General features: G+C 37.5%; 4 protein-coding genes across 6 annotated transcripts; 1 reads left to right on the top strand and 3 right to left on the bottom strand.

Annotated features, from left to right (window-relative positions):
• Window positions 1-776: 776 nt before the first annotated feature.
• On the bottom strand, window positions 777-11,281 carry LOC115759065 (probable cytochrome P450 309a2). Its single transcript, XM_030699893.1, has 6 exons — window positions 10,885-11,281; window positions 10,459-10,810; window positions 1,786-2,214; window positions 1,613-1,736; window positions 1,295-1,558; window positions 777-1,223 (listed from the first exon to the last, which is right to left on the bottom strand). Exons 1-6 carry the CDS (start codon window positions 11,184-11,186, stop codon window positions 1,060-1,062), a joined length of 1,635 nt encoding a protein of 544 aa, XP_030555753.1. The 5' UTR covers window positions 11,187-11,281; the 3' UTR covers window positions 777-1,059.
• Window positions 11,282-12,986: 1,705 nt separating this feature from the next.
• Window positions 12,987-14,868, bottom strand: LOC115758533 (pantothenate kinase 4). Its single transcript, XM_030699225.1, has one exon. It carries the CDS (start codon window positions 14,498-14,500, stop codon window positions 13,412-13,414), a length of 1,089 nt encoding a protein of 362 aa, XP_030555085.1. The 5' UTR covers window positions 14,501-14,868; the 3' UTR covers window positions 12,987-13,411.
• Window positions 14,869-14,968: 100 nt separating this feature from the next.
• LOC115758534 (60S ribosomal protein L37a) lies at window positions 14,969-15,757 on the top strand. The gene is made up of 3 exons (XM_030699226.1): window positions 14,969-15,046; window positions 15,260-15,388; window positions 15,451-15,757. Exons 1-3 carry the CDS (start codon window positions 15,044-15,046, stop codon window positions 15,595-15,597), a joined length of 279 nt encoding a protein of 92 aa, XP_030555086.1. The 5' UTR covers window positions 14,969-15,043; the 3' UTR covers window positions 15,598-15,757.
• Window positions 15,758-17,397: 1,640 nt separating this feature from the next.
• Window positions 17,398-25,646, bottom strand: LOC115758399 (polypeptide N-acetylgalactosaminyltransferase 5). 3 transcript variants are annotated; one of them, XM_030699041.1, is made up of 9 exons: window positions 25,066-25,245; window positions 24,635-24,987; window positions 24,402-24,568; window positions 24,018-24,336; window positions 23,140-23,317; window positions 22,672-22,852; window positions 18,728-18,867; window positions 18,437-18,670; window positions 17,398-18,370 (listed from the first exon to the last, which is right to left on the bottom strand). In XM_030699041.1, the coding sequence occupies exons 1-9, from the start codon at window positions 25,243-25,245 to the stop codon at window positions 18,224-18,226; spliced, it is 1,899 nt and encodes a 632-aa protein (XP_030554901.1). In that variant the 3' UTR covers window positions 17,398-18,223. The 3 variants fall into 3 exon arrangements, with proteins under 3 accessions (XP_030554901.1, XP_030554903.1, XP_030554902.1); XM_030699043.1 differs by having other exon boundaries at window positions 18,224-18,370; window positions 24,635-24,984; window positions 25,066-25,646; XM_030699042.1 differs by lacking the exon at window positions 22,672-22,852 and adding an exon at window positions 19,929-20,109 and having other exon boundaries at window positions 18,224-18,370.
• Between the last annotated feature and the right edge of the window lie 21 nt (window positions 25,647-25,667).

The following is a 25,667-nucleotide window of genomic DNA, read 5'->3' as shown; positions in this document are numbered from 1 at the left end:
AATAATCATAATACAGTATAGTATTTATAATAGAGAAGCCTGACATTATCTCAATAAATCTGTTGACGATCACTCGATTTGCGTATGCAGGGGCTGCAAACAAAACTCATATTCCAATGTTCTAAAGATTTTGCAATTAAAAATGAACTTTAAGCAAATGTTGTGTTTTCCTTAATTTTTCATATCTGTTAATTCCCCCCTTAATTCCCTTTTTTAATTTTCTTAAATCAATAAATATTCATTTCCATCTACGATCCTGCTTCTGGTCAATTACAATATTATTGATTTATATCTAGAATCTAAAATCTACTATCGTTACTGTTCCATAAATTTTCTGTCTAACGTTTTCCACCTGTTTCCCTTCGATTTTCATCTACGATTACAGACTTTTTGGCTGTCAGCCCTGAAGCCAAAACAAATTTTTTTATATTTAAGGTATATTTCTCGCTATTTACGCATCTACAAAGTATCTGAGAGTCAGTCACTTTCGACTGTTCATTGAATCTAATCATTCATCTAGCAGTTAGTATTAACCACATTAACAGAACTCTGTTAGATAACATCTTGGCATGACAGCGCTGTTATTTTCGTTGTGATATTTCTGTTGTGTGGAAAAAACCGCAAGTATTCCGTGAGTACATTTTTCGAGATTTTTATTTCATAATATCATCAAGGCTTGGTCAGTGAACTTGGATGCTGTGCGCTCTTTAATGATATGTACTTTATATTATTATTTTTATTATTGTATTCAATAACAGTGATCGATTGCAATGTCAAGCGGCCCTAAACAATCCGAATCTGAATCGAGTTGAAACAGGGTTTCTTCCCAGCCCGACCTTAAAGATAACACATGACAAATTGATAAAAAGTATATATAGTATTATACCAAGTGCTATTCAACACGATCCAAAACAAATATACCCCACGAGTAAGGGGTATCATTTTATAAGCAACAATTGAATTTATGCACGCACTTATAATCATTTCTAATTACTTTTCGAGTCTCGACACATGCGATAAGTATACTTGATTCGCGTGGTAACAATAGCTAGGCAAACTCTATTGTAAAAAACGGCGATACTCCAAATTGATATCACCTTGGAGTACGACACCAAAGCCAGAATCTCCAGCCGTATTGATCTTCTTCTTGCTCCGCACAACTTGATAGTTACTGATAATGTGAAACAGCGCCGATTTGAGTGTGAGCAAAGCGAGACGTATGCCTAAATAGAGTTGGGAAATTTAAGATAAATATATCAATATATAAAGCTGATATTGGAGCCGATTTTGTTACCCATGCAAATGCGCGGACCATCGCTGAAGGGCAACAGAATACCCTGTCGCACGAGATTATGATGCTCGGCATTGTCAAAGCGTTCGGGCTTAAAGACTTCCGGCTCGGGAAAGTATTTCGGATCATGATGGAATTGATAATTGGGTATCATAATTGTCATGCCCTGCTCCACTTCCACACGCTTGAACGCATTCAGCTGAATGTTCGTGGGATGCGTGCAGACTTTTGTGTACTGTGGTATCAAGCTGCTCAGTCGCAAGGATTCTGGAGTAAGGGAAATGAAAGTGAGCTCTTCAAGGGAGTACAGCCAATACGAACCGTAAATAACCTGCTCCAGATAGGGCAAGTCACACAGCTTATCAAAGTCCAGAGTTTTAGTTTTTAACGCATTGTTGAGGAACTCCGAGCGCAGCTTTTGCTGAGCCGCCGGATACTCCGAAAGCTGCGAGGATGTCACTTAGGGCACGAGTCAATAACAAACACTTACTCACATAATAGAGGGCGTGCATCAGAGCCGATCCGGTTGTATCATAACCATCCAGCATAACCGTCAGAGCATGTCCCACCAGGTCATCGTGCGTGGCATTTTTCTCTTCGCGCAGTTTCAGCAGATGCGACAAATAATCGATGCGTTCCACCTCGTAGCCGGTCTTCAGGCGCAGCTCAATGGACTCCTTGGTCAATTTCGAGAAGAACTCGTCCGTATCCTTGGGATAGAAGCGCAAACGCAACAGCAAGCGACCAAATGGCGCTATTATCGATGCCATAAATATGGATATCATGTAGAACGCATAACTCGTCCATTTGCTGGCCATTTCCTGCACCATATTGGGCTGACCCGGCTCGTTCGAGGTCAACGTGCCAGCATCAATGCCCCAAATAAAGTCGCACATGACATCAGCTGTATAGCGGAAACAGAGCTGCAGATGAGGACATTTATGAGTACTTTACTCACGTATTAGGAAAACGACAAAATTGGAAATTTTAATAGAAAGGAATAACAAATGAATTATTTATAAAAGTTATACAAACAGTTTAAACGAATTAAGGAAATCTTCGGCACGCCGAACGCATCTAAATGAAAATATCCTACATAGACATATGTAGGTCAATATTTCCTACCCCCATAACTCGGTCAAAACTCAACCGATTTTCAAAAGGTTTGCCTTTTTATTCACGGGGTTGCCTCTAGATCAATTCTGCATCCAAATCTGCCAACACTATTTTTGGTCAAAATTCATGTTAAAATGGTACCCTCAAATATTCTATATAGACATAGGTCAATATTTCCCACCCCCATAACTCGGTCAAAACTCGACTGATTTTCAAAAGGTTTGGCTTTTTATTCATGGTTTGGCCTCTAGATCAATTCTGCATCAAAATCTGTCAACATAATTTTTGGTCGACATTCATGTTAAAATGGTACCCCCAAATATACTAGGTCAATATTTCCCACCCCCATAACTCGGTCAAAACTCAACTGATTTTCAAAAGGTTTGGCTTTTTATTCATGGTTTGGCCTCTAGATCAATTCTGCATTAAAACCTGACAACATTATTTTTGGTCAAAATTCATGTCAAAATGGTACCCTCAAATTCAATAGACATAGGTCAATATTTCCCACCCCCATAACTCGGTGAAAACTCAACCGATTTTCAAAAGGTTTGGCTTTTTATTCATGGTTTGGCCTCTAGATCAATTCTGCATCAAAATCTGTCAACATAATTTTTGGTCGAAAATCATGTTATAATGGTACCCCCAAATATACTATATAGACATAGGTCAATTTTTCCCACCCCCATAACTCGGTCAAAACTCAACCGATTTTCAAAAGGTTTGGCTTTTTAGTCATGGTTTGGCCTCTAGATCAATTCTGCATCAAAATCTGACAACATTATTTTTGGTCAAAATTCATGTCAAATGTACCCTCAATTATTCTATATAGACATAGGTCAATATTTCCCACCCCCATAACTCGGTCAAAACTCAACCGATTTTCAAAAGGTTTGGCTTTTTATTCATGGTTTGGCCTCTAGATCAATTCTGCATCAAAATCTGACAACATTATTTTTGGTCAAAATTCATGTCAAAATGGTACCCTCAAATATTCTATATAGACATAGGTCAATATTTCCCACCCCCATAACTCGGTCAAAACTCAACCGATTTTCAAAAGGTTTGGCTCTTTATTCATGGTTTGGCCTCTAGATCAATTCTGCATCAAAATCTGACAACATTATTTTTGGTCAAAATTCATGTCAAAATGGTACCCTCAAATATTCTATATAGACATAGGTCAATATTTCCCACCCCCATAACTCGGTCAAAACTCGACTGATTTTCAAAAGGTTTGGCTTTTTATTCATGGTTTGGCGTCTAGATCAATTCTGCATTAAAATCTGACAACATTATTTTTGGTCAAAATTCATGTCAAAATGGTACCCTCAAATATTCTATACAGACATAGGTCAATATTTCCCACCCCCATAACTCGGTCAAAACTCAACCGATTTTCAAAAGGTTTGGCTTTTTATTCATGGTTTGGCCTCTAGATCAATTCTGTATCTAAATCTGGCAACATAATTTTTGGTCAAAATTCATGTCAAAATGGTACCCTCAAATATTCTATATAGACATAGGTCAATATTTCCCACCCCCATAACTCGGTCAAAACTCGACTGATTTTCAAAAGGTTTGGTTTTTTATTCATGGTTTGGCCTCTAGATCAATTCTGCATTAAAATCTGACAACATTATTTTTGGTCAAAATTCATGTCAAAATGGTACCCTCAAACTCAATAGACATAGGTCAATATTTCCCACCCCCATAACTCGGTCAAAACTCAACCGATTTTCAAAAGGTTTGGCTTTTTATTCATGGTTTGGCGTCTAGATCAATTCTGCATCCAAATATGACAACATTATTTTTGGTCAAAATTCATGTTAAAATGGTACCCTCAAATATTCTATATAGACATAGGTCAATATTTCCCACCCCCATAACTCGGTCAAAACTCAACCGATTTTCAAAAGGTTTGGCTTTTTATTCATGGTTTGGCCACTAGATCAATTCTGCATCAAAATCTGACAACATAATTTTTGGTCAAAATTCATGTCAAAATGGTACCCTCAATTATTCTATATAGACATAGGTCAATATTTCCCACCCCCATAACTCGGTCAAAACTCAACCGATTTTCAAAAGGTTTGGCTTTTTAGTCATGGTTTGGCCTCTAGATCAATTCTGCATCAAAATCTGACAACATTATTTTTGGTCAAAATTCATGTCAAATGTACCCTCAATTATTCTATATAGACATAGGTCAATATTTCCCACCCCCATAACTCGGTCAAAACTCAACCGATTTTCAAAAGGTTTGGCTTTTTATTCATGGTTTGGCCTCTAGATCAATTCTGCATCAAAATCTGACAACATTATTTTTGGTCAAAATTCATGTCAAAATGGTACCCTCAAATATTCTATATAGACATAGGTCAATATTTCCCACCCCCATAACTCGGTCAAAACTCAACCGATTTTCAAAAGGTTTGGCTCTTTATTCATGGTTTGGCCTCTAGATCAATTCTGCATCAAAATCTGACAACATTATTTTTGGTCAAAATTCATGTCAAAATGGTACCCTCAAATATTCTATATAGATATAGGTCAATATTTCCCACCCCCATAACTCGGTCAAAACTCAACCGATTTTCAAAAGGTTTGGCTTTTTATTCATGGTTTGGCCTCTAGATCAATTCTGCATCAAAATATGACAACATTATTTTTGGTCAAAATTCATGTTAAAATGGTACCCTCAAATATTCTATATAGACATAGGTCAATATTTCCCACCCCCATAACTTGGTCAAAACTCGACTGATTTTCAAAAGGTTTGGCTTTTTATTCATGGTTTGGCGTCTAGATCAATTCTGCATTAAAATCTGACAACATTATTTTTGGTCAAAATTCATGTCAAAATGGTACCCTCAAATATTCTATACAGACATAGGTCAATATTTCCCACCCCCATAACTCGGTCAAAACTCAACCGATTTTCAAAAGGTTTGGCTCTTTATTCATGGTTTGGCCTCTAGATCAATTCTGCATCAAAATCTGACAACATTATTTTTGGTCAAAATTCATGTCAAAATGGTACCCTCAAATATTCTATATAGATATAGGTCAATATTTCCCACCCCCATAACTCGGTCAAAACTCAACCGATTTTCAAAAGGTTTGGCTTTTTATTCATGGTTTGGCCTCTAGATCAATTCTGTATCTAAATCTGGCAACATAATTTTTGGTCAAAATTCATGTCAAAATGGTACCCTCAAATATTCTATATAGACATAGGTCAATATTTCCCACCCCCATAACTCGGTCAAAACTCGACTGATTTTCAAAAGGTTTGGTTTTTTATTCATGGTTTGGCCTCTAGATCAATTCTGCATTAAAATCTGACAACATTATTTTTGGTCAAAATTCATGTCAAAATGGTACCCTCAAACTCAATAGACATAGGTCAATATTTCCCACCCCCATAACTCGGTCAAAACTCAACCGATTTTCAAAAGGTTTGGCTTTTTATTCATGGTTTGGCGTCTAGATCAATTCTGCATCCAAATCTGGCAACATAATTTTTGGTCAAAATTCATGTCAAAATGGTACCCTCAAATATTCTATATAGACATAGGTCAATATTTCCCACCCCATAACTCGGTCAAAACTCAACCGATTTTCAAAAGGTTTGGCTTTTTATTCATGGTTTGGCCTCTAGATCAATTATGCATCCAAATCTGGCAACATTATTTTTGGTCAAAATTCATGTCAAAATGGTACCCTCAAATATTCTATATAGACATAGGTCAATATTTCCCACCCCCATAACTCGGCCAAAACTCAACCGATTTTCAAAAGGTTTGGCTTTTTATTCATGGTTTGGCCTCTAGACCAATTCTGCATCAAAATCGGTCAGCATAATTTTTGGTCGAAATTCATGTTAAAATGGTACCCTCAAATATTCTATATAGACATAGGTCAAAATTTCCCACCCCCATAACTCGGTCAAAACTCAACCGATTTTCAAAAGGTTTGGCTTTTTATTCATGGTTTGGCCTCTAGATCAATTCTGCATCAAAATCGGTCAACATAATTTTTGGTCGAAATTCATGTTAAAATGGTACCCTCAAATATACTATATAGACATAGGTCAATATTTCCCACCCCCATAACTCGGTCAGAACTAAACCGATTTTCAAAAGGTTTGGCTTTTTATTCATGGATTGGCCTCTAGATCAATTCTGCATCAAAATCTGTCAACATAATTTTTGGTCGAAATTCATGTTAAAATGGTACCCTCAAATATACTATATAGACATAGGTCAATATTTCCCACCCCCATAACTCGGTCAAAACTCAACCGATTTTCAAAAGGTTTGGCTTTTTATTCATGGTTTGGCGTCTAGATCAATACTGCATCAAAATCTGGCAACATAATTTTTGGTCGAAATTCATGTTAAAATGGTACCCTCAAATATACTATATAGACATAGATCAATATTTCCCACCCCCATAACTCGGTCAAAACTAAACCGATTTTCAAAAGGTTTGGCTTTTTATTCATGGTTTGGCCTCTAGATCAATTCTGCATCAAAATCGGTCAACATAATTTTTTGTCGAAATTCATGTTAAAATGGTACCCTCAAATATACTATATAGACATAGATCAATATTTCCCACCCCCATAACTCGGTCAAAACTAAACCAATTTTCAAAAGGTTTGGCTTTTTTATTCATGGATTGGCCTCTAGATCAATTCTGCATTAAAATCTGACAACATTATTTTTGGTCAAAATTCATGTCAAAATGGTACCCTCAAATATTCTTTATAGACATAGGTCAATATTTCCCACCCCCATAACTCGGTCAAAACTCAACCGATTTTCAAAAGGTTTGGCTTTTTATTCATGGTTTGGCCTCTAGATCAATTATGCATCCAAATCTGGCAACATAATTTTTGGTCAAAATTCATTTCAAAATGGTACCCTCAAATATTCTATATAGACATAGGTCAATATTTCCCACCCCCATAACTCGGTCAAAACTCAACCGATTTTCAAAAGGTTTGGTTTTTTATTCATGGTTTGGCGTCTAGATCAATTCTGCATCAAAATCTGACAACATTATTTTTGGTCAAAATTCATATCAAAATGGTACCCTCAAATATTCTATATAGACATAGGTCAATATTTCCCACCCCCATAACTCGGTCAACACTGAACCGATTTTCAAAAGGTTTGGCTTTTTATTCATGGTTTGGCCCCTCGATCAATTCTGCATCAAAATCTGTCAACATAATTTTTGGTCGAAATTCATGTTAAAATGGTACCCTCAAATATACTATATAGACATAGATCAATATTTCCCACCCCCATAACTCGGTCAAAACTAAACCGATTTTCAAAAGGTTTGGCTTTTTATTCATGGATTGGCCTCTAGATCAATTCTGCATCAAAATCTGGCAACATTATTTTTGGTCAAAATTCATGTCAAAATGGTACCCTCAAATATTGTTTATAGACATAGGTCAATATTTCCCACCCCCATACCTCGGTCAAAACTCAACCGATTTTCAAAAGGTTTGGCTTTTTATTCACGGTTTGGCCTCTAGATCAATTCTGCATCAAAATCTGACAACATTATTTTTGGTCAAAATGGTACGCTCAAATATTCTATATAGACATAGGTCAATATTTCCCACCCCCATAACTCGGTCAAAACTCAACCGATTTTCAAAAGGTTTGGCTTTTTATTCATGGTTTGGCGTCTAGATCAATACTACATCAAAATCTGGCAACATAATTTTTGGTCAAAATTCATGTCAAAATGGTACCCTTAAATATTCTATATAGACATAGGTCAATATTTCCCACCCCCATAACTCGGTCAAAACTCAACTGATTTTCAAAAGGTTTGGCTTTTTATTCATGGTTTGGCCTCTAGATCAATTATGCATCCAAATCTGGCAACATAATTTTTGGTCAAAATTCATTTCAAAATGGTACCCTCAAATATTCTATATAGACATAGGTCAATATTTCCCACCCCCATAACTCGGTCAAAACTCAACCGATTTTCAAAAGGTTTGGTTTTTTATTCATGGTTTGGCGTCTAGATCAATTCTGCATCAAAATCTGACAACATTATTTTTGGTCAAAATTCATATCAAAATGGTACCCTCAAATATTCTATATAGACATAGGTCAATATTTCCCACCCCCATAACTCAGTCCAAACTCGACAGATTTTCAAAAGGTTTGGCTTCTTATTCATGGTTTGGCGTCTAGATCAATTCTGCATCCAAATCTGGCAACATAATTTTTGGTCAAAATTCATGTCAAAATGGTACCCTCAAATATTCTATATAGACATAAGTCAATATTTCCCACCCCCATAACTCGGTCAAAACTCAACCGATTTTCAAAAGTTTTGGCTTTTTATTCATGGTTTGGCCCCTCGATCAATTCTGCATCAAAATCTGACAACATTATTTTTGGTCAAAATTCATATCAAAATGGTACCCTCAAATATTCTATATAGACATAGGTCAATATTTCCCACCCCCATAACTCGGTCCAAACTCGACAGATTTTCAAAAGGTTTGGCTTCTTATTCATGGTTTGGCGTCTAGATCAATTCTGCATTAAAATCTGACAACATTATTTTTGGTCAAAATTCATGTCAAAATGGTACCCTCAAATATTCTATAAAGACATAGGTCAATATTTCCCACCCCCATAACTCGGCCAAAACTCAACCGATTTTCAAAAGGTTTGGCTTTTTATTCATGGATTGGCCTCTAGATCAATTCTGCATTAAAATCTGACAACATTATTTTTGGTCAAAATTCATGTCAAAATGGTACCCTCAAATATTCTATAAAGACATAGGTCAATATTTCCCACCCCCATAACTCGGTCAAAACTCAACCGATTTTCAAAAGGTTTGGCTTTTTATTCTTGGATTGGCCTCTAGATCAATTCTGCATTAAAATCTGACAACATTATTTTTGGTCAAAATTCATGTCAAAATGGTACCCTCAAATATTCTATATAGACATAGGTCAATATTTCCCACCCCCATAACTCGGCCAAAACTCAACCGATTTTCAAAAGGTTTGGCTTTTTATTCATGGTTTGGCCTCTAGACCAATTCTGCATCAAAATCGGTCAGGATAATTTTTGGTCGAAATTCATGTTAAAATGGTACCCTCAAATATTCTATATAGACATAGGTCAAAATTTCCCACCCCCATAACTCGGTCAAAACTCAACCGATTTTCAAAAGGTCTGGCTTTTTATTCATGGTTTGGCCTCTACAGCAATTCTGCATCAAAATCGGTCAGCATAATTTTTGGTCGAAATTCATGTTAAAATGGTACCCTCAAATATTCTATATAGACATAGGTCAATATTTCCCACCCCCATAACTCGGTCAAAACTCAACTGATTTTCAAAAGGTTTGGCTTTTTATTCATGGTTTGGCCTCTAGATCAATTCTGCATTAAAATCTGACAACATTATTTTTGGTCAAAATTCATGTCAAAATGGTACCCTCAAATATTCTTTATAGACATAGGTCAATATTTCCCACCCCCATAAGTCGGTCAAAACTCAACCGATTTTCAAAAGGTTTGGCTTTTTATTCATGGTTTGGCCTCTAGATCAATTCTACTGGATGTAGAACATTATTTTTGGTCAAAATTCATGTCAAAATGGTACCCTAAAATATACTATATAGACATAGACCAATATTTTCCACACCCGTAAATCGGCCAAAACCGATTCAACCGATTCTCACGAGGTATGACTTTTTGTTCATTTTTTTACTCAAAATTCATGTAAGAATTGTACCCTCAAATATCCTATATAACGCATAACGGTTATAACGCAGAACGTTGTCATAGAAGACAGCCTTTCAAATCTATTTATAAATTGCATAGTAGTTTGTTATGGAAGAGACAAAATAAAACAACAAAAATTTGCCGGCTATTTACACATCTGAAATAAGAGTTGAATACCCTCCAGCCCCATGTCCATAGACATTATTAACATTAGCAAATTGTAAAACCAAAATTTGTATGCTCTATAAAGTTTCTTACTCACATCCCTGGTCTCCAGTATGTTGTTGTGCACGTTGACCTGCTCGGCCATGTAGTTGGTCAGCTTCCTGCCGCTCTGCTCCCAAATGGCATAGCCCTGCTTGAGGCGATTCGCGGATAAGCCGGCCTGAGCCTCTGTGCGCAGCCGCCGCCAGGTAACGCCCGCTGCCCAGAATGGATTGCGTTTGGCGTATTTATCCCATTTGGCGTGCTGCATGTAGGAGCTGGTCAGGGAATCTTTATAGCAACGGAAATTCTCAACCAGCACCTCGTGCGCCAGCTGCGGATCGAGCACTAGAATTTGTGGTTTTCTTGTGACAAATACGCCCACAGCCCGGTGTTTGCCCTTGTACTTGCTAGTTTGAAGGAGAGAGGGAGGGATTAAGGTAGGGTTAATTCTACGCCGTGGTATACCAAATGCCGTACTTACTTGTAGACACTCTGCACATCCTGGACCAGGTTGCTCTTGCGTGTGAGCAGTCCTGGATAGGTGCCCAGCAAGGTGAGCGGCTTGGCTGTGGTCAAACCGCGTTTGCGCCAATATTTGTGATGCCAGGTCAGATACAAGTAGACAGGCAGCAGCAGCAAATGGAGCAGCACGAGGATTAGGGTAATCAATATATACATGTCGCCGCGCTTCGTATTGCGACAGCCCCAGCCGCCAGTTTTAAACTGATTTGATTGCGAATACAAGTGCATATTTGAATTGAACTCATTTTTTGCAGGCAACATGCTGGCTTGTCTCTGGCCCGCTCTCAGATTATGCGATCGATCCAAATACAACTTAAAAATATTATGTACTTATGTATATTTGTGTAGTAAAAAAATTGACAGGCTAATCTTGCTCAAATACATTTAGTCTCAATTCGAAACATGCATATTGCGTTTCTGATAAGCGCACATCTCCGAAAGTCTCAATTTTATTTATTTATATTCAACAAGCTTAAATTGGCAATTTAATATAAATAGCATTAAAAAAATATTTTTGTTTTATGGTTTATTTTCCCTATCAACTAAGCTACTAGGCACACTTTAAATAAAGCCCCAATCTTATACAGTAAATTGTAGTTGCAGATGGGAAATACTTAGTATATTTATAAGAAAATTTGACAACTTTTACTCTTTTACACTTTCAATATCTAATTGAATCTTAGTTAGCGTCAATTTCAGCAACCAATTTTAGAGCATTTTATAAATGTGCCGAGAGCTATATAAATAGATGAGACAATCATAAAACATAACTCTGCAGACAAATCTCCGCACAGTACATTTAAAAAAAATTGTATAAAATAAAAAATACATATAGTATAGAAAATTAAAGTTATTCAAGTTCTTGTTAAATATATAAATAATTTTAAGACAAGATGCGCTATAAAAATTGAATATTTTATAATATTATTTTTAATATCTTAACTAATTATTATTTTTTTTTTTTCGTCTTTTTGCCGGGCTTCCTTTTTATCTTATCCATTCTTTCAGTCGATAATCTTCTATATATGACTTGCACAACGATCAGTTTATCAATTAAGACGCCTAACTTTCCATAAAATGGAACAAAAGATAATGAAAAGAATAGAATAGACAATAAACAAATGGGATAGAAAATAATTGAATATAATATAACTACTAATATAAAATTAAAATAAATGGAAACATAAAATAGAATTAAATAAAAATATAAAATAAAAATGTATCAATATAAATTGAAATAAATACAAATATATGTAGATTAAGGTAATAATAAATACAAATATCAAATATTAAAAGAATATTAAAATAAATGAAAATATCAACGAATATTAAAAAGAAATATTAATATTGATATAAAATAAAAAAAAAAAAATTAAATTTAAATAAAATTAGATATATACAAGATAAAGTAAATCTTTTGAAAGTTAGCTTGAAAGAAATATTTTTAAAAACTCTCCAAAAATAACAAATAATTTACTCAAATTTTTTAAAATAATAATCAACTAAAAAAGGAAACTAAAGTCGGTCGAAATAAGGTGTTGTATATATATATACATATTATATTGAGCCGATAGATAAGCACCATCTCGACGAGGTTTAGTCGCACTTGAACGTCTTGCGGCAAACGCCGCTTATCAGTCCGGCGGCATACATCATGATGTAAAGTGGCAGCAGATAAGCGATATATGGCAGATAAATAAGTAAAATAAAATGAAATGAGTGGGCAAAAAGCAGCACGGCAAGTGCGAATAATCAGAACTATTTAAATGGGCCTACGGCCACAGACATTTTATCACGTCTAAATAAACAAACAAACAAACGGACAGACAGACAGAGAAACAAAGCGATTCGTGTCTTATCGACATAGAGCTTTAATCCAATGTGGTGCTGGCTGCTTATCAGTTGGCTAATTTATAACCATATGACCGATAAAATGTTTAATGGTAGCTGCGCTTGATAAACAAAAGGCATTGTTATTTATAATTTTAATAATTAAAAAGCAAACTGTGCGTGCGTGTGTGTGTATAAACAATAAGTCGCCCTAGAAGCTAGACTCACAAAATAATTGACATATAACTTGGCTTGTAAACAATAAAGTTAAATAAACAAATACAATTACAATAAATTGACAGCATAATTAATTGGTTATTTGTGTAATTGTTTAATTACGAATTGTTTGATTTGTACATGTTATGGTTATGACATTTGAAATTGATTGTTTTGCTTTTAAATTAAACACATTCTTGTTTGTTAATTACTTTAAAAATTTAATAAGTTTTACAGTTCTGTTGCTGTCCCTAATCTATAGAACAGACGCACCTCTAACCACAGTCTTAACTAGCGACAACCCGACACGACAAGCTGAATCTCATATTTATCTTGCCTTTTCTTTGCTGTTTCTTTCTTCGGTTTAAACAATAACAATAATTGGAAAAAAGAAAAGAAAACAATGCATTGCATAACAAATGAATCGTCTGGGCTTGGCACTAGCTATGCTCGTACTTGCAAATGACCGCAAACATCTTGTCGCCGCCAAGATACTTGGCCAGCCAGCGATTCTTGACCACGGCCAGCTTGAGGGTCTCGCAGGCGAACTGCGCATTCAGATTGGTGTGCAGCGCCCGGCCCATGCCCTCGATAACAAGCAGATCAGTCTCATTGGCAGCTATGGCGTCGCACAGCTCACGCGGCAGCGTGCGCATGTCCAGGCAGGGACCGCTCTGGCCGTTCGCATAGACCAGCAGTCGGCGGGAGCGCCAGGCGCTATCCAAAATGCTGCACTGGCAGGCGCAGTCGTCCAGCAGCGCGCTCAGCTCGCGGCTGGTCACATCGTTTAGCGAGGGTTCACTGTTGGCACAGAGCAGCACCTTGGTGCCGCGCCTGAGCAGCTCGCGGACAAAGGGCAGCACGCCAAGCACCACATCGACGCCGCTGTTGTCCACAAAGATGACGGCGCATTTGTGTGGCGGCTGGGCGGCCGTGATATGCATGCGCTGCAGCCATGCGTCCAGATTGTCCAATAGCCAGGGACGCTGTTCGATGCGCTCTAGTGCCGCATGCAGTCCAAAATTGCTATCCTGCTCCAGGATGCTGGCTATTGCCTGGGCGCCCCAATCGAACATGTTGCCCGCCAGCACGCCGCGCACCAGTTCCGTCCAGCGCGCATCCTCGTTCTCAATGGCATCGATCTCCTGCAGACGCTGCTTTAGACGCGCCTTGGCCGAGGCATTCTCCTGCTGCTTCTGGCGCAGCCAGGAATCCGTGAAGCCAAAGCGTCGCAGCATAGTCTCGTTCAGCTTGAGCAGCTCGCTGGTGCCCAGAACCACCTTCCCGCTGTTGTTGGCTATGTTATTCTGATGCTCCTCCAGCTGGCGCAGATAAGCGGCCTGAAATTGTGCCGCACGCTGCTCGGCGCTGTCGTCGTCCCTTTGGCTGCTGGCCGCCTGTTTGGCGAATTTGTTTACCAGCTCACGAAAACAGGGAAACCAATAGGCCGCCGCCTTCGCATCTGTATTGAGATCCAGCGTGTCCGGCTGATAGTTGGCCTCATCCTGCAGTAGCGTACAGCTGTGCATGTTGTTGCTATTGCCTGTCGTCGGCACTTTCAACAGTGTGCGCTGAATGGGGCGCTTTAGTCGTGACAAAATGTTGACGGCCGTTGCTCTCAAAGTGCGCACTAATATTATAATGCCTCAATGTAAATTCGTTTGTGTTTCTTTTCTTTCTTTTTTTTTATTGTTTTATCACAACCGCACATTGGACAGCACTGGCAGGGTAACAACAAACGCATTTTGCCACAACAGCTGACAAAAACGTAAACATGTGAATGGCATTTTGGTTACTTGACTTTGCGTTTGGCAGCTGAAACATGGCAAATTCGATGTTATTTATTATACTTTTAACATTTAAGCAGCTAAAGCAACCATTTTCCTGTTAAATTGTTATTCTCGTACACCTTTAATGCAATTTTGTAATAAATATTTATTTGCCGCCACTACGATTTTCATAGCTCTTAGCTTTCCTCCGCTTGCTGCTGGCAAGCGCAGCCAAGTTCACGCCATGGCATTGACAGGCCGTCTCTTTCCTGTTGAATTTTTTGACAAATCAACAACTTAAAAATGGTGCGAATGTACAAAAATCGTTAAATATTTAAGCAATCATTGTTTTTTGTGCACCAAAAAGGCTTTTAAACAAACAAGCAAACCGTGTGCTGCTAGTTGCTCTAACAATTGAGTGTTTAATTTGCTTTTGAAACGCACAAAGCGACATTGCGCCAATTGTGTAGTTTTGTTTTCTAATAAAGGCTTCATTTGATTTCTCCCCCTCCCATACAGGCCAAGCGCACCAAGAAGGTTGGAATCGTTGGTAAATATGGTACCCGTTATGGTGCCTCGCTGCGTAAGATGGTCAAGAAAATGGAAATCACCCAGCACAGCAAATATACCTGCTCGTTCTGCGGCAAGGTAAGCAGCAGGCGGCGCGTCCCGATTTCACATTTCAAATACTAATCAAATGCATCTTCTAGGACTCCATGAAGCGCTCCGTGGTGGGCATCTGGTCGTGCAAACGCTGCAAGCGCACCGTTGCCGGCGGTGCCTGGGTCTATTCCACAACGGCCGCCGCCTCCGTGCGCTCTGCCGTGCGTCGTCTGCGTGAGACCAAGGAACAGTAAATGGCTTATGGGATTTCAATGCTCCGTTACGTTTAAAGTTTCCCTAGTTTTATAGACAACACACAATTTTCTGTGGTTTGCGCCGCGCCGGTCGAAAGAGCTGTTATGCTTCATCTAAAAAGCATAAAGTGAAAAACTAAAAAAAAAAAGAAAACAAAAATAAAATTGATTTTTTACTCCAGTAGATGCTAAGTGACATTTTCATAATACCCTGTAAATTGGTCAAAGATTGTGCCGATATTTTCAATATGCCCTGTACCCAATGTTATGAGGTCAAGGGGGTTGTCTTCAGATGGAGTAGGTTAATGGTTGTGACATTTACATATATTCTCAATAACCTGTACCCAATGTAATGTGGTCAGTTGCCTTGATATTAAGATGAACCTTATTACTCTACGCAAACTCTTCAATAGAGTATTATCAATTCGGCTATATTGCGTATTACATTGAGATAGATAAAAGAGAACCCTATTTGCGGGGGGCAATCCATACGCCATTTTAAATACATATACGTAGGATCCAATAATAGGGCATCTCTAAAAGTCGACTACTCTTGCAGTTGAGTAACATTTGCGGAAAAATGTGTATATTGGGTTACGTTTCTAGACCTGAAGCATATTTAGGACTTAAGTAGAGTTTCTAGATGATATTGTGGTCCGATAATATATACATAAGATAGCTCGAGGCAATACGAAATTCTTTATTGGGTTTGGATAGGATTGGCTGTCAGTTGTGGCCAGTGTTGTTAAATGCTAATTGAATATTATATCAGTTAAAAGATGAACAGCAGAGCTTTTCACAACACTTGGAATTTATTTTGTTTCTTCTTTTTTTTTAGTTTTTCATTCGTTTCCATCAGTTTTATTTATAAAATTTAAAAAGTTTCTAATTGAACAAAAAAAATGACATCTTGCAACTTGGTGGCTTGAAGTTTCTCTTGTTACTTTTGGATAGAGTTCACAAACAAACGAAAGAATTACAAATAATATTTAGCTAAACTAAATAGGAGATTTTGGATGCCATCCAGCCTGTCGCCAGTTGTTACTTGATTGGATCTGGTTTTGCTAAAGTTAAGGCTAAAATTAAAATTGCACCGTCACCATGTATATATATTTATATATATATATATACTATATATCGTCTCTATTACTATATATGTATATGGTTTTCTTTTTTAAAATTAATTTAGCTAAAACGTTTTACTTGGCTTTTACAGATTTGTTGTATATATAAATATATACATATATATATATATATGTGTGTGTGGGTGGATATTTTGGGATATCATTTTTAGATCAGGTTAGACTTTTGAATACATGTTTAAATATTTACACAACAGCAAAAATAGCGTAAAATTTGAGCACAATTTGTTAAGTTTGTTGTTTTTTTTTATAAGAGCTGTTGGTGTTTTTTTTTTTTGGAGCTACGTTTTAGTTGACGCAAAACTTTCGATTAAGTCTAAACTCTAAATTCGAACTTAGAGAAATACCTAATGCTAAATGCAATTTATAGTACAATTTTTGCATACACACACATAATATATATAAATATAAATAATTCATTTAAATGTATATTTTTAATAGCTACTCTCTAAATTATGTACATTTTTTATACGTATATTCATATCGTCCATAAATATATATGATATATGTATGTATATGTTTGGGCCTTAACTAAATATTTTCTTCTTTTTTTTTACACTGTTTTATGATATGCGTGCATTTTATTTTAATTTTTGTTTCGTGTTTTTGGAAAGAATTAGTTTTTTGTTTATGATTATGATTTTTTTAGAAGCATTTTTGTTGTTGTTTATGATATGGAAATGCAGCGCATTTTAGATTTTTAACAAGAATTCGATTTTTATCATTTGGTACAAAGCGAAGCGGGTCGAAATAAACAAAGTTAAGAAACTTAAATCTTAAATATATTTATATATATATTTATATGTGTAACAACACAACGCCCGATAGTTATTAGAGTTAGGGGAATGTGGTGCGGGCTGCTCTGGTTTAAGCATATACTATATATGTGGGTATATGCTTAACTTGGTTTAGTCGTTCTGCTATGACACATATTAGTTTTAGTTAGTTAGTTCTTTTCATTTTGTTACTGTTGTTGTTGTATTCCTTGTGAAGCACATTGTCATTTAAATGCCAATTTATTGGTACTTGGTCGGGGCTAGGTAAATATGTATACGTATATATTACAAATCTATGCATTATGGTACATAAACTAAACGCACACATACATACAATATATATAAACATGTATATATATATATATGCACATAAGCACTTATGTATACATTTATACACACACACACAAACATACACACGCACACGCACGCACATCAATTGGGAAGACATTCGGCGACACACGCACACAGATACAGAAAAAACTATCATCTTAGACTAAAACTTAGTAAATAAATGTAACAGAGGAGAAAAAAATGCTTGAAATCCTTGCTAGTAACTCAGCTTCTTCTCCTTATCCTACGCCTGGCTCCTACTCATGCTTTTTATCATGCTCCTGTTTTTATCCTCTCCTCCTGCTGGCAACTTAGTTAACAGTTAAACACATATTGGAAGTTCTAAGTTTAGTTTAGTTAATCCGTTTAGCTGGCTAGCTAGTGCGCCTGCCACTTGAACTTGGACTCCATCAGCCACTGCTGCCCCTTGGAATAGTTGCAGGGCCGCAGCAGCGGCGTGCTGGCATCATCTCGCGTGGCACGCTGCAAGCACTGGCCCGTATTCGTGTGTCGTATCCATTTCTCCTGCAATAAGTTGTGCTTTTAGTTATACGTTTTCATTGGATTTATATCTGAGCGTGACGACTTTACCTCCGCATCGTATACCCATTCCTGATTGCCGCCCATATTGTGGCAGCGTACCATATTCACTGGCCCACTGGAGCTGGCCGCGTCCAGGCACAGATCGTCAGACATGATCTGTTGCCGCTTCGTATAGGCGAACACCTGATTGCCGCCGAGACCGTGGCAATAGCTGCTTCCCACCTTTTCGTTATACTTGCGACCCATGGTGTCCAGACAGGTTTCAGTCTCTGCATTGCGTATCTATAAATATGGACAAATAAATTAATACGGGCACTCCCCTAATACTCGAAAGCCTACCTCGCCTAGATAGTAGTAGTCCAGTGGCATTAAGCTTTCCGGATAAACGTTCTCCAGATACCAGCGGAAGCTCTTGCATTGCAATCGATCGCGCAGAGCTTTGCGATCGCTGACATCTCCAGCAGAAGCTTTGCGAGCGCCTAAAGTTGCAAATGCGGTAGAGAAGAAAAATAGGGGTTTTTCCTGGTTAGGTAAGCTTTCAGGGAAATTAGTTTAAAACATCTATGTCAGTGTGAGTGTAGGTGTTTTTTTTTCTTTCTTCTGGAAGCTACATTCGTGTTTGTTAAAGGCTTTTTACAAGCTGTGAGGGGATTAAATGTGCAAGCAGCTGAGCAACAAAAAGACTGTGCAAAGCTTTTAAACTAAGACACATACCGCTATATACAAATATACAAAACATGCAACAAACATAATTTATATATATGATTAAAAAATATATGCCAAGTAAAAAAAAACAGCTTAAAGCTAAGTCAGCATGATGTTAGGGGTATTCAAGTGCAAAATTTGTAGGGCATTTCGCGGAATACCCCATATAAAAAAAAAAAATAGGGATTTTTTTTTTTTGCTAATGCGTGTGATTGATGTTGAATAAGGGGAGGGGGACATTTAACAGGCTTCGAGTGGTGAAAAGTGTGGGTGGTTTTTTTTTTTTGTTGGACAAAACAAGTAAAAATACAACGAAACTAAGAAACTAAATAGACATAACGGAACCTTAAAGAGAAGGAGAGTGAGTGAGAGAAAGAGAGAGATGGGACAAGAGAAGACATAAGGAACTCAAGTAAACAATGGACAAAACAAATACATATACAGGGTGAGCATTTGGGGGGTTGAGGGTGATTTGGTTGTTTGTTGGATTTGTCACGGCCATGCCATAAACTATATACATACATATATAAGTATATATAAATATATATGCATATTAATATTTGATCTACCTAAATTTTATATAATATATATGTGTGCGTAGTATGTAAGACAGACAATTGCAATATGCAGAGCGTGCGACTTGCTCGATAAATATATATATATATCTATATATATACAAAACAAACGTTATATATAGAGGGAGACAGAGAGATAGAGAGAGAGAGAGAGAGGGTGAGGCAGAGAGTGTGTGAGAGAGACGGAAAGTGAAAAGCATTCGATAAGAGATTTTTGTTTTTGTTGTTTGAGTTTTGATTTGTAGTTGAGTTTCGTTAACCTGGATAAAAACTGTAGTAGAACTCTTTCCAGTCGTCCAGCCAAACCTCAACCAGACGCGCATTATTATGATTAACAATCTCCGTGGTGCCGCCTGGGAAGGTATATGGGGTTGACTTGCGAAAGACATGACCGACCCGGGAGCAGGGCGCTATCTCGAGGAGACCGCCACACATCCAAACCTGGAGTAGCGCGGCGGTTCATCAAGAAGTTGTTATCGAGAGCACGCAAATAAAGAAAAATAAAAAGATTGGACGAAAGAAGGCAGAGAAAGATGTACACATATATACACATACATATATATATATCTATTCATATATAGATCGAGTGCTGATTACTTTATAGCCAAGCGCAAATTGTGCTGATGCTGTGCAAAAACAAGACTTGGGTAAAGCGGTCCCTGATAGCTAAGAGGTTGACAGAGTTGGTCTAGGTTAACACTTGATATAATTTGGTAAGTCAAATCAGAGAATATTTCCAGCGACTAAGGTAATTAGCGAGTTGTCTTTTTGCTACTCTTTGAAAATACAGTGAATAACGAGTTAGTCCTCTAGCGGATTTTACCATTGCTTAATTGTAACGAGTAGTTGTCATAAGTAACGATAGCTATTGATTTGCATTTATAACAAGTAACGAGTACTTATAGCGAGTGGCTTAAATTGTAACGAGTAGTTGTCATAAGTAGCGATAGCTATTGATATGCATTCATAATAGGTAATGAGTTCTTATAGCGAGTGAACAGTGCTTGATTGTAAAAAGTAACGAGTACTTCGAACAACAAGTTGTTTACAGCAAAAATAATTGTAACAAATAATTGCACAAGTCTCAGGGAATTGTTGACCATAAGAGTTTGCACTTGCTAGAAGTTAAAAGCAGCGAGATTTTCAGAACAAAGCCTCATAGCGAGTAGATATCTACAGCGATATCGAGTAATGGGCTCATGAGTAGATGTAAGCAAGAAGACTTACAAAAGGTAGTTGTCATAAGTTACGATTGCCTACAACTAGTAGTTGACATAACTAACGAGTGCCACCAACGAGTAGTAGTAAGCATAAAAACGTATAACGAGTAGCTGTGTTAAATAAATACTTTTTACGAATGCTTTCGTTGGCAAGCAGACTCTTTAATCAAAGTGCATTGCTTTGGCGAGCAGAGTAAAGTGTCACAAAGTGCTTGACGACAACAATCCTAGCCCACAACGAGAGACGCCTACATGTTATGTAGCGAGTAAAGATGAGAATAAAAAAAATCATATTAGTAACAACTTAAAAATAAAAAACTAAATTACTAAAATTAATTGCCAATTCGTGTTTAAAGTACTTCAATTTGAAATCAAAACGCAACGAGTATTATGTACGTTAAGTTTAGCTTAAATTCAGTGTTAAGATTTCAATACAACTGTGATAGGTACTCGTTCTTATATATATATATGTGTGTGAGCGTGTTGTTATATGTTTTAGTTATTTTAGTCGTTGTTTTCATATATAGTTTTGGTTAGTTATAAGTTAATAACAAAATGGCGCTCTTGGCTGTTGCCGGCGCCTCGATCGACATGAGCACAAAATTCAAGAACATTTAGAAGTCTCGTTAATAATGGAAGAAAAAAAAAAATTAATAAATATACAATCAGTAGCACACTAATTATAATTATTATCAAATAAAACATATGCCAGTGCGTACATCTGATTAGTCTTGTAAATGGGCTAAACGACATTTTGGATAAGCGACGACAGAGGCATTAGCTTTTGTGTGTTACATTACATTACATAATATGCATGTTGTATATATAGATAGCTAGTTATTATATAGTTCGATTATACATATTATTTTGTATTCAAGAGTTAACACAAATTGCTTTTACAATATAGTTTAAATGTTGGAGAAAACTTGATGCTTCTTGTTATGCTCAAAATAAAGTCAATTGTTTGTGTTTTTAGTGTTTTTAGTAGCTTGTTCTAGAGCCTAAATCAAGCTTTAGTTGGTCTTCTTGGATATACCCTTGCAGTTGTTATAAGAAGTGTGAAGTCTGAACCTATTTCCATGAAAATTGGTTGAAATTTTCTAGGTAAAAACCCCTTAAACTGGATCACAATGATATAATATCAAGAACTGTGTGGGAAGAACCTGCTTTTGTTTTCATAAAAGTCTTTGACCAAATATTTTTTGGATATTTTAAAAATTCTATTAACGCCTTATAATATTAAATTGTTTCTATTAATATAAACAACTAAACTATTAAACCTATGAAAAATTATACTGAAATTTAACATCAAGTGTTCAATTCCACGCCCAAGTGTGGAAAAATAACGGAAAGGGTTTTAAGGATTTGTTAGATGAAATTTCTATTGATAAAGCTCCACGCTTCATTCGAACGGTTCCAAATTTGACTACAAAGTTTCTGCATAAGTATTCAATTAATTAATTGCTAAAAATTTCACCCGCAACTGTGAAAAATTGGCGGAATACAGCTAAAGAATCCACATTAGATGTCTGCAAGGGTATTTCAGCTTCGGCAGACCGAAGAATACCATTTTGTCAATCTTTATTTTTAGTAGCAAGTGAAAGCCAATTAAAATTATTATTTTAAAATCAAATTCAGGTGTTAGATGCGCACTAGATAATTATGTAAGTAGAGTCGGTTATTGTTTATGTTGTTTTCTTGTCTTGTAGAGAGTTTGTTTTTGTTTTTTTGATTTTTAGTTTTTTTTTTTTTTTGTTTTTTTGGTTTTTAAATATTTTCGAACCTGTGCTCATTGCATAATAGAAATCACGCCACTCATCCAGCCATACCTCGGCCACCCGCGCCGCATTATGCAGCACAATTTTGGCAACGCCGCCCGGGAAGGTGTACGGGGACTTGTCGCGGAACACGTGGCCCACATGCGAGCAGGGTATAATTTCTAAAATGCCTCCGCATTGCCATATCTGGGAATTGTCATGGATTGTTGTTGTTTGTGTGTTGGTTGTGATTAGAAATATTTTTCACAATTCAATTTTTCATTTCGAAGTAAAATAAGAACAAACAAAAAAAAAAACAAACAAAAATTGTGACTTAAATGAGGAGAAAGAAAATGAATATAATTATGATAATTAATGTAGGCAAATGGGCAACATTTCTTTTTTGTTTTTTGTCTTTTTTTGCGGCTTGGCTGTAGCTGTAAGAACGAATAGAAAAACCATAGAAGATCATATTGCATGGAAATTTGCCTTACTCGAAACGACATTTCCAGATTCTCGCCACCCCAAATGTCCATGCCCTCATCGTAGGAGCCAATCTCATAGAAGTAATCCTTGTCGATGGAGAACAAGCCACCAGCCATTGTCGGTGTACGCAGCGGGGCTGTGCGATCATTATTGCGTCTGGCCATCTCACGCTGTGGAACACGATACCTAGAAATTTTAAATTCAATTAGATTTAGCCACAAGTCCAATGACACTTGCTTAAGCTTATGCTAGGATTAATCTTGCTAGACAAAAGTATAAAGGTATAAAACTCACAGACGAGACTTGCTTAAAGTCAGGCTTAACTTTTAGACTCAAGTTAATACAAAACTTGAGCACAAAACATTATGCGCTTATTGCATTGATTCTATATAATAAACATCTTTTGTTGGTTTAATGTGCTTTCAGAGTAGAAGCTTAGTCGTAGAAGTCTTCAAGTCTATTAAATAATGAAAGTAAATTTTTAAGGTAAATTCGTATAGCCTAAAGCTTTTAGGCTTATATTAACTACATGGTTTGCTGCTTTAATGAGCTTTCAAAGCTCTCCACGCTAAAGCTTCCACAGTAAGGCGTAGCTTAGAGCTTTTAAATACTGCATTGTATTACTATACATTTTAATTATAAGCTTTAATATAATTGCAAAGCTCATCAAGCACAAGTAAAAGCTGCTTTTCATAATAATATGGCGCTGAAACAGATGGGAAATGCAAGTCAATCATTAAGTGGATTTTATCTATAGAGCTACCTTGTTTATAGTTATTCTCACACTGACAGCTGAATCGAACTGGCGCTTTCTCTACATCAAACTAGCATTTGCAAGTGTCACAATTACTATTTATATCCAGGAAATTGGCCTACTTAAACCCACCATCTAAAGTTGAGCTTCCAGTTGAAGCCGCCCCACGTTGAATCCGAGGCGGTAATGTACTCGAAGGTCTCATCGGAGATGACATCAATGATGGGACACACGACAGTGCGACGATTCTGAACAATGCGCGCCAACAAAGGCTCCAGCCAGCCCTCGGTGCACTCACAATGCGCATCCAGGAAGGTGATGACCTCGCCAGTGACATGCTCAGCGCCCAGGAGACGTGCGCGTATCAAACCGGAACGTTTCTCCGTGCGCAGCACGAACGTACGAACTGGCAACTTGGCCACATAATCCTCCAGCTGTTTGCCCAGGAAGTCTACAAAAGCAGACGAGACGTTAGATATATGAGAAATTTAGCAGATCCGGCTACCGCTAGCTTACCCCTCTCGCTGGCATCGTCCACCAGTATGATCTCCTTGAGCAGAGAGCGCGGCGAACGATTGATGACACTCCAAACGGTGCGCAGCAGCGTTGTCCACGCTTCATTATGGAATACTATCACAATTGAGGTGGTGGGCAGCTTTGAGGGATAGTGTTTGTGCCGGCAACTAAATGGGGGATAGATATTTCAGATGAATAGATTCTAGCTTCGCTTGCTTCAACGGCGCACTCACTTCTCGTGCCGCACATCTGTCAGCGAGCGATTCAATGAGATCATATCGCTGGCCAATAGATTGAACTGATTCTCCTTGAACTTCTCCTTCATGAGATCCTTCATGTCGGCGGGTATTTTAACGGGTTTACCCATCTCGCCCGGCTTGCCACGCGACTCACGCACCGTGGGCGCCTGGAACCATTTTTTCAACACCACGCTGCGATAGGTCATCGAAATGCCGCCAGAGACGAAGCCTTGACCCATAATGGGCGCAATGCCAGCGCTATCCTCGGCATCCAATGATTTTTCCGTATTGATTTCATTATCATTTACCAGCTGATTGTCGTCCACCAAACGCTCAGCGTTGGGCTGCTGCAAGAGAAGACAATGACAGGTTGATATATGAGATAGGTAAATCTGTAATCTGTAATCTGTATAGCATTTACTTACCTCCACATCGTATTCGCCGGCTCGCCTGCAACGCCAGCCATCCTTGCCTATACAGTCCGAATAGTGGGCTATGAGCACAAAGTCAAATATGACCCACACCAAAGAGGTGAGCAGCACGATGCGGCAGGTGTTTGAGCGCATGCGTCCGCGCATTTTGCGTGTAAAGCTTTGCAGAGTCATGTTAACTACGTTTGTTAAACTGTTATTGTTTGTTGTTGGTGCTGTTAGAACTACCGTAAATTTTTGTGTTGCGTGCGACAAATTTGATTTGTTTCTGTCAGTCAATCAGTTTATCTGGCAGCAGTCAGCTTCTGTCTGCGTGGCTATTTATTGCTGTGTGCAGCGACACTCATGTTAACAGCGCACTGTTAGGCTTGAGTGAGTTTTTGCTTTCTTTTGGGCACTCTGCTGTTAACTTGAAGGATATGTTATGGTTGCGGCTGTTATTGTTTATTGTATGTTAACAGTGTATAACTTTTCTTATCAGACATATTGTTTGACACGCGCCGTGAACTCCCTCTCTCCCTCTCTCTGTCTTTTTTCTAGTTTGATTTTGCTTTGAATTTTATTTTGTTGTTTTTGTTGTTGCTATGGTTTGTTGG

This window comes from Drosophila novamexicana, unplaced genomic scaffold, assembly GCF_003285875.2.
Source record: "Drosophila novamexicana strain 15010-1031.04,08,12 unplaced genomic scaffold, DnovRS2.1 tig00000193-arrow-pilon, whole genome shotgun sequence".
Lineage (NCBI taxonomy): Eukaryota > Metazoa > Arthropoda > Insecta > Diptera > Drosophilidae > Drosophila > Drosophila novamexicana.
This window is presented reverse-complemented; position numbering and strand designations above follow the sequence as displayed.

Coding starts and splice junctions, on each gene's coding strand:
- LOC115758534 (XM_030699226.1), top strand. Junction 15,389..15,450: donor CCTGCTCGTTCTGCGGCAAG/GTAAGCAGCAGG, acceptor TGCATCTTCTAG/GACTCCATGAAGCGCTCCGT.
- LOC115758533 (XM_030699225.1), bottom strand. CDS start 14,500: ATGCACAGCTGTACGCTACTGCAGGATGAGGCCAACTATCAGCCGGAC.
- LOC115758399 (XM_030699041.1), bottom strand. CDS start 25,245: ATGACTCTGCAAAGCTTTACACGCAAAATGCGCGGACGCATGCGCTCA. Junction 24,569..24,634: donor ACAGATGTGCGGCACGAGAA/GTGAGTGCGCCG, acceptor TCCCCCATTTAG/TTGCCGGCACAAACACTATC. Junction 23,318..24,017: donor TGGAAGCTCAACTTTAGATG/GTGGGTTTAAGT, acceptor TAAAATTTCTAG/GTATCGTGTTCCACAGCGTG.
- LOC115759065 (XM_030699893.1), bottom strand. CDS start 11,186: ATGTTGCCTGCAAAAAATGAGTTCAATTCAAATATGCACTTGTATTCG. Junction 10,811..10,884: donor GATGTGCAGAGTGTCTACAA/GTAAGTACGGCA, acceptor CCTTCAAACTAG/CAAGTACAAGGGCAAACACC. Junction 1,224..1,294: donor TGGTCCGCGCATTTGCATGG/GTAACAAAATCG, acceptor AACTCTATTTAG/GCATACGTCTCGCTTTGCTC.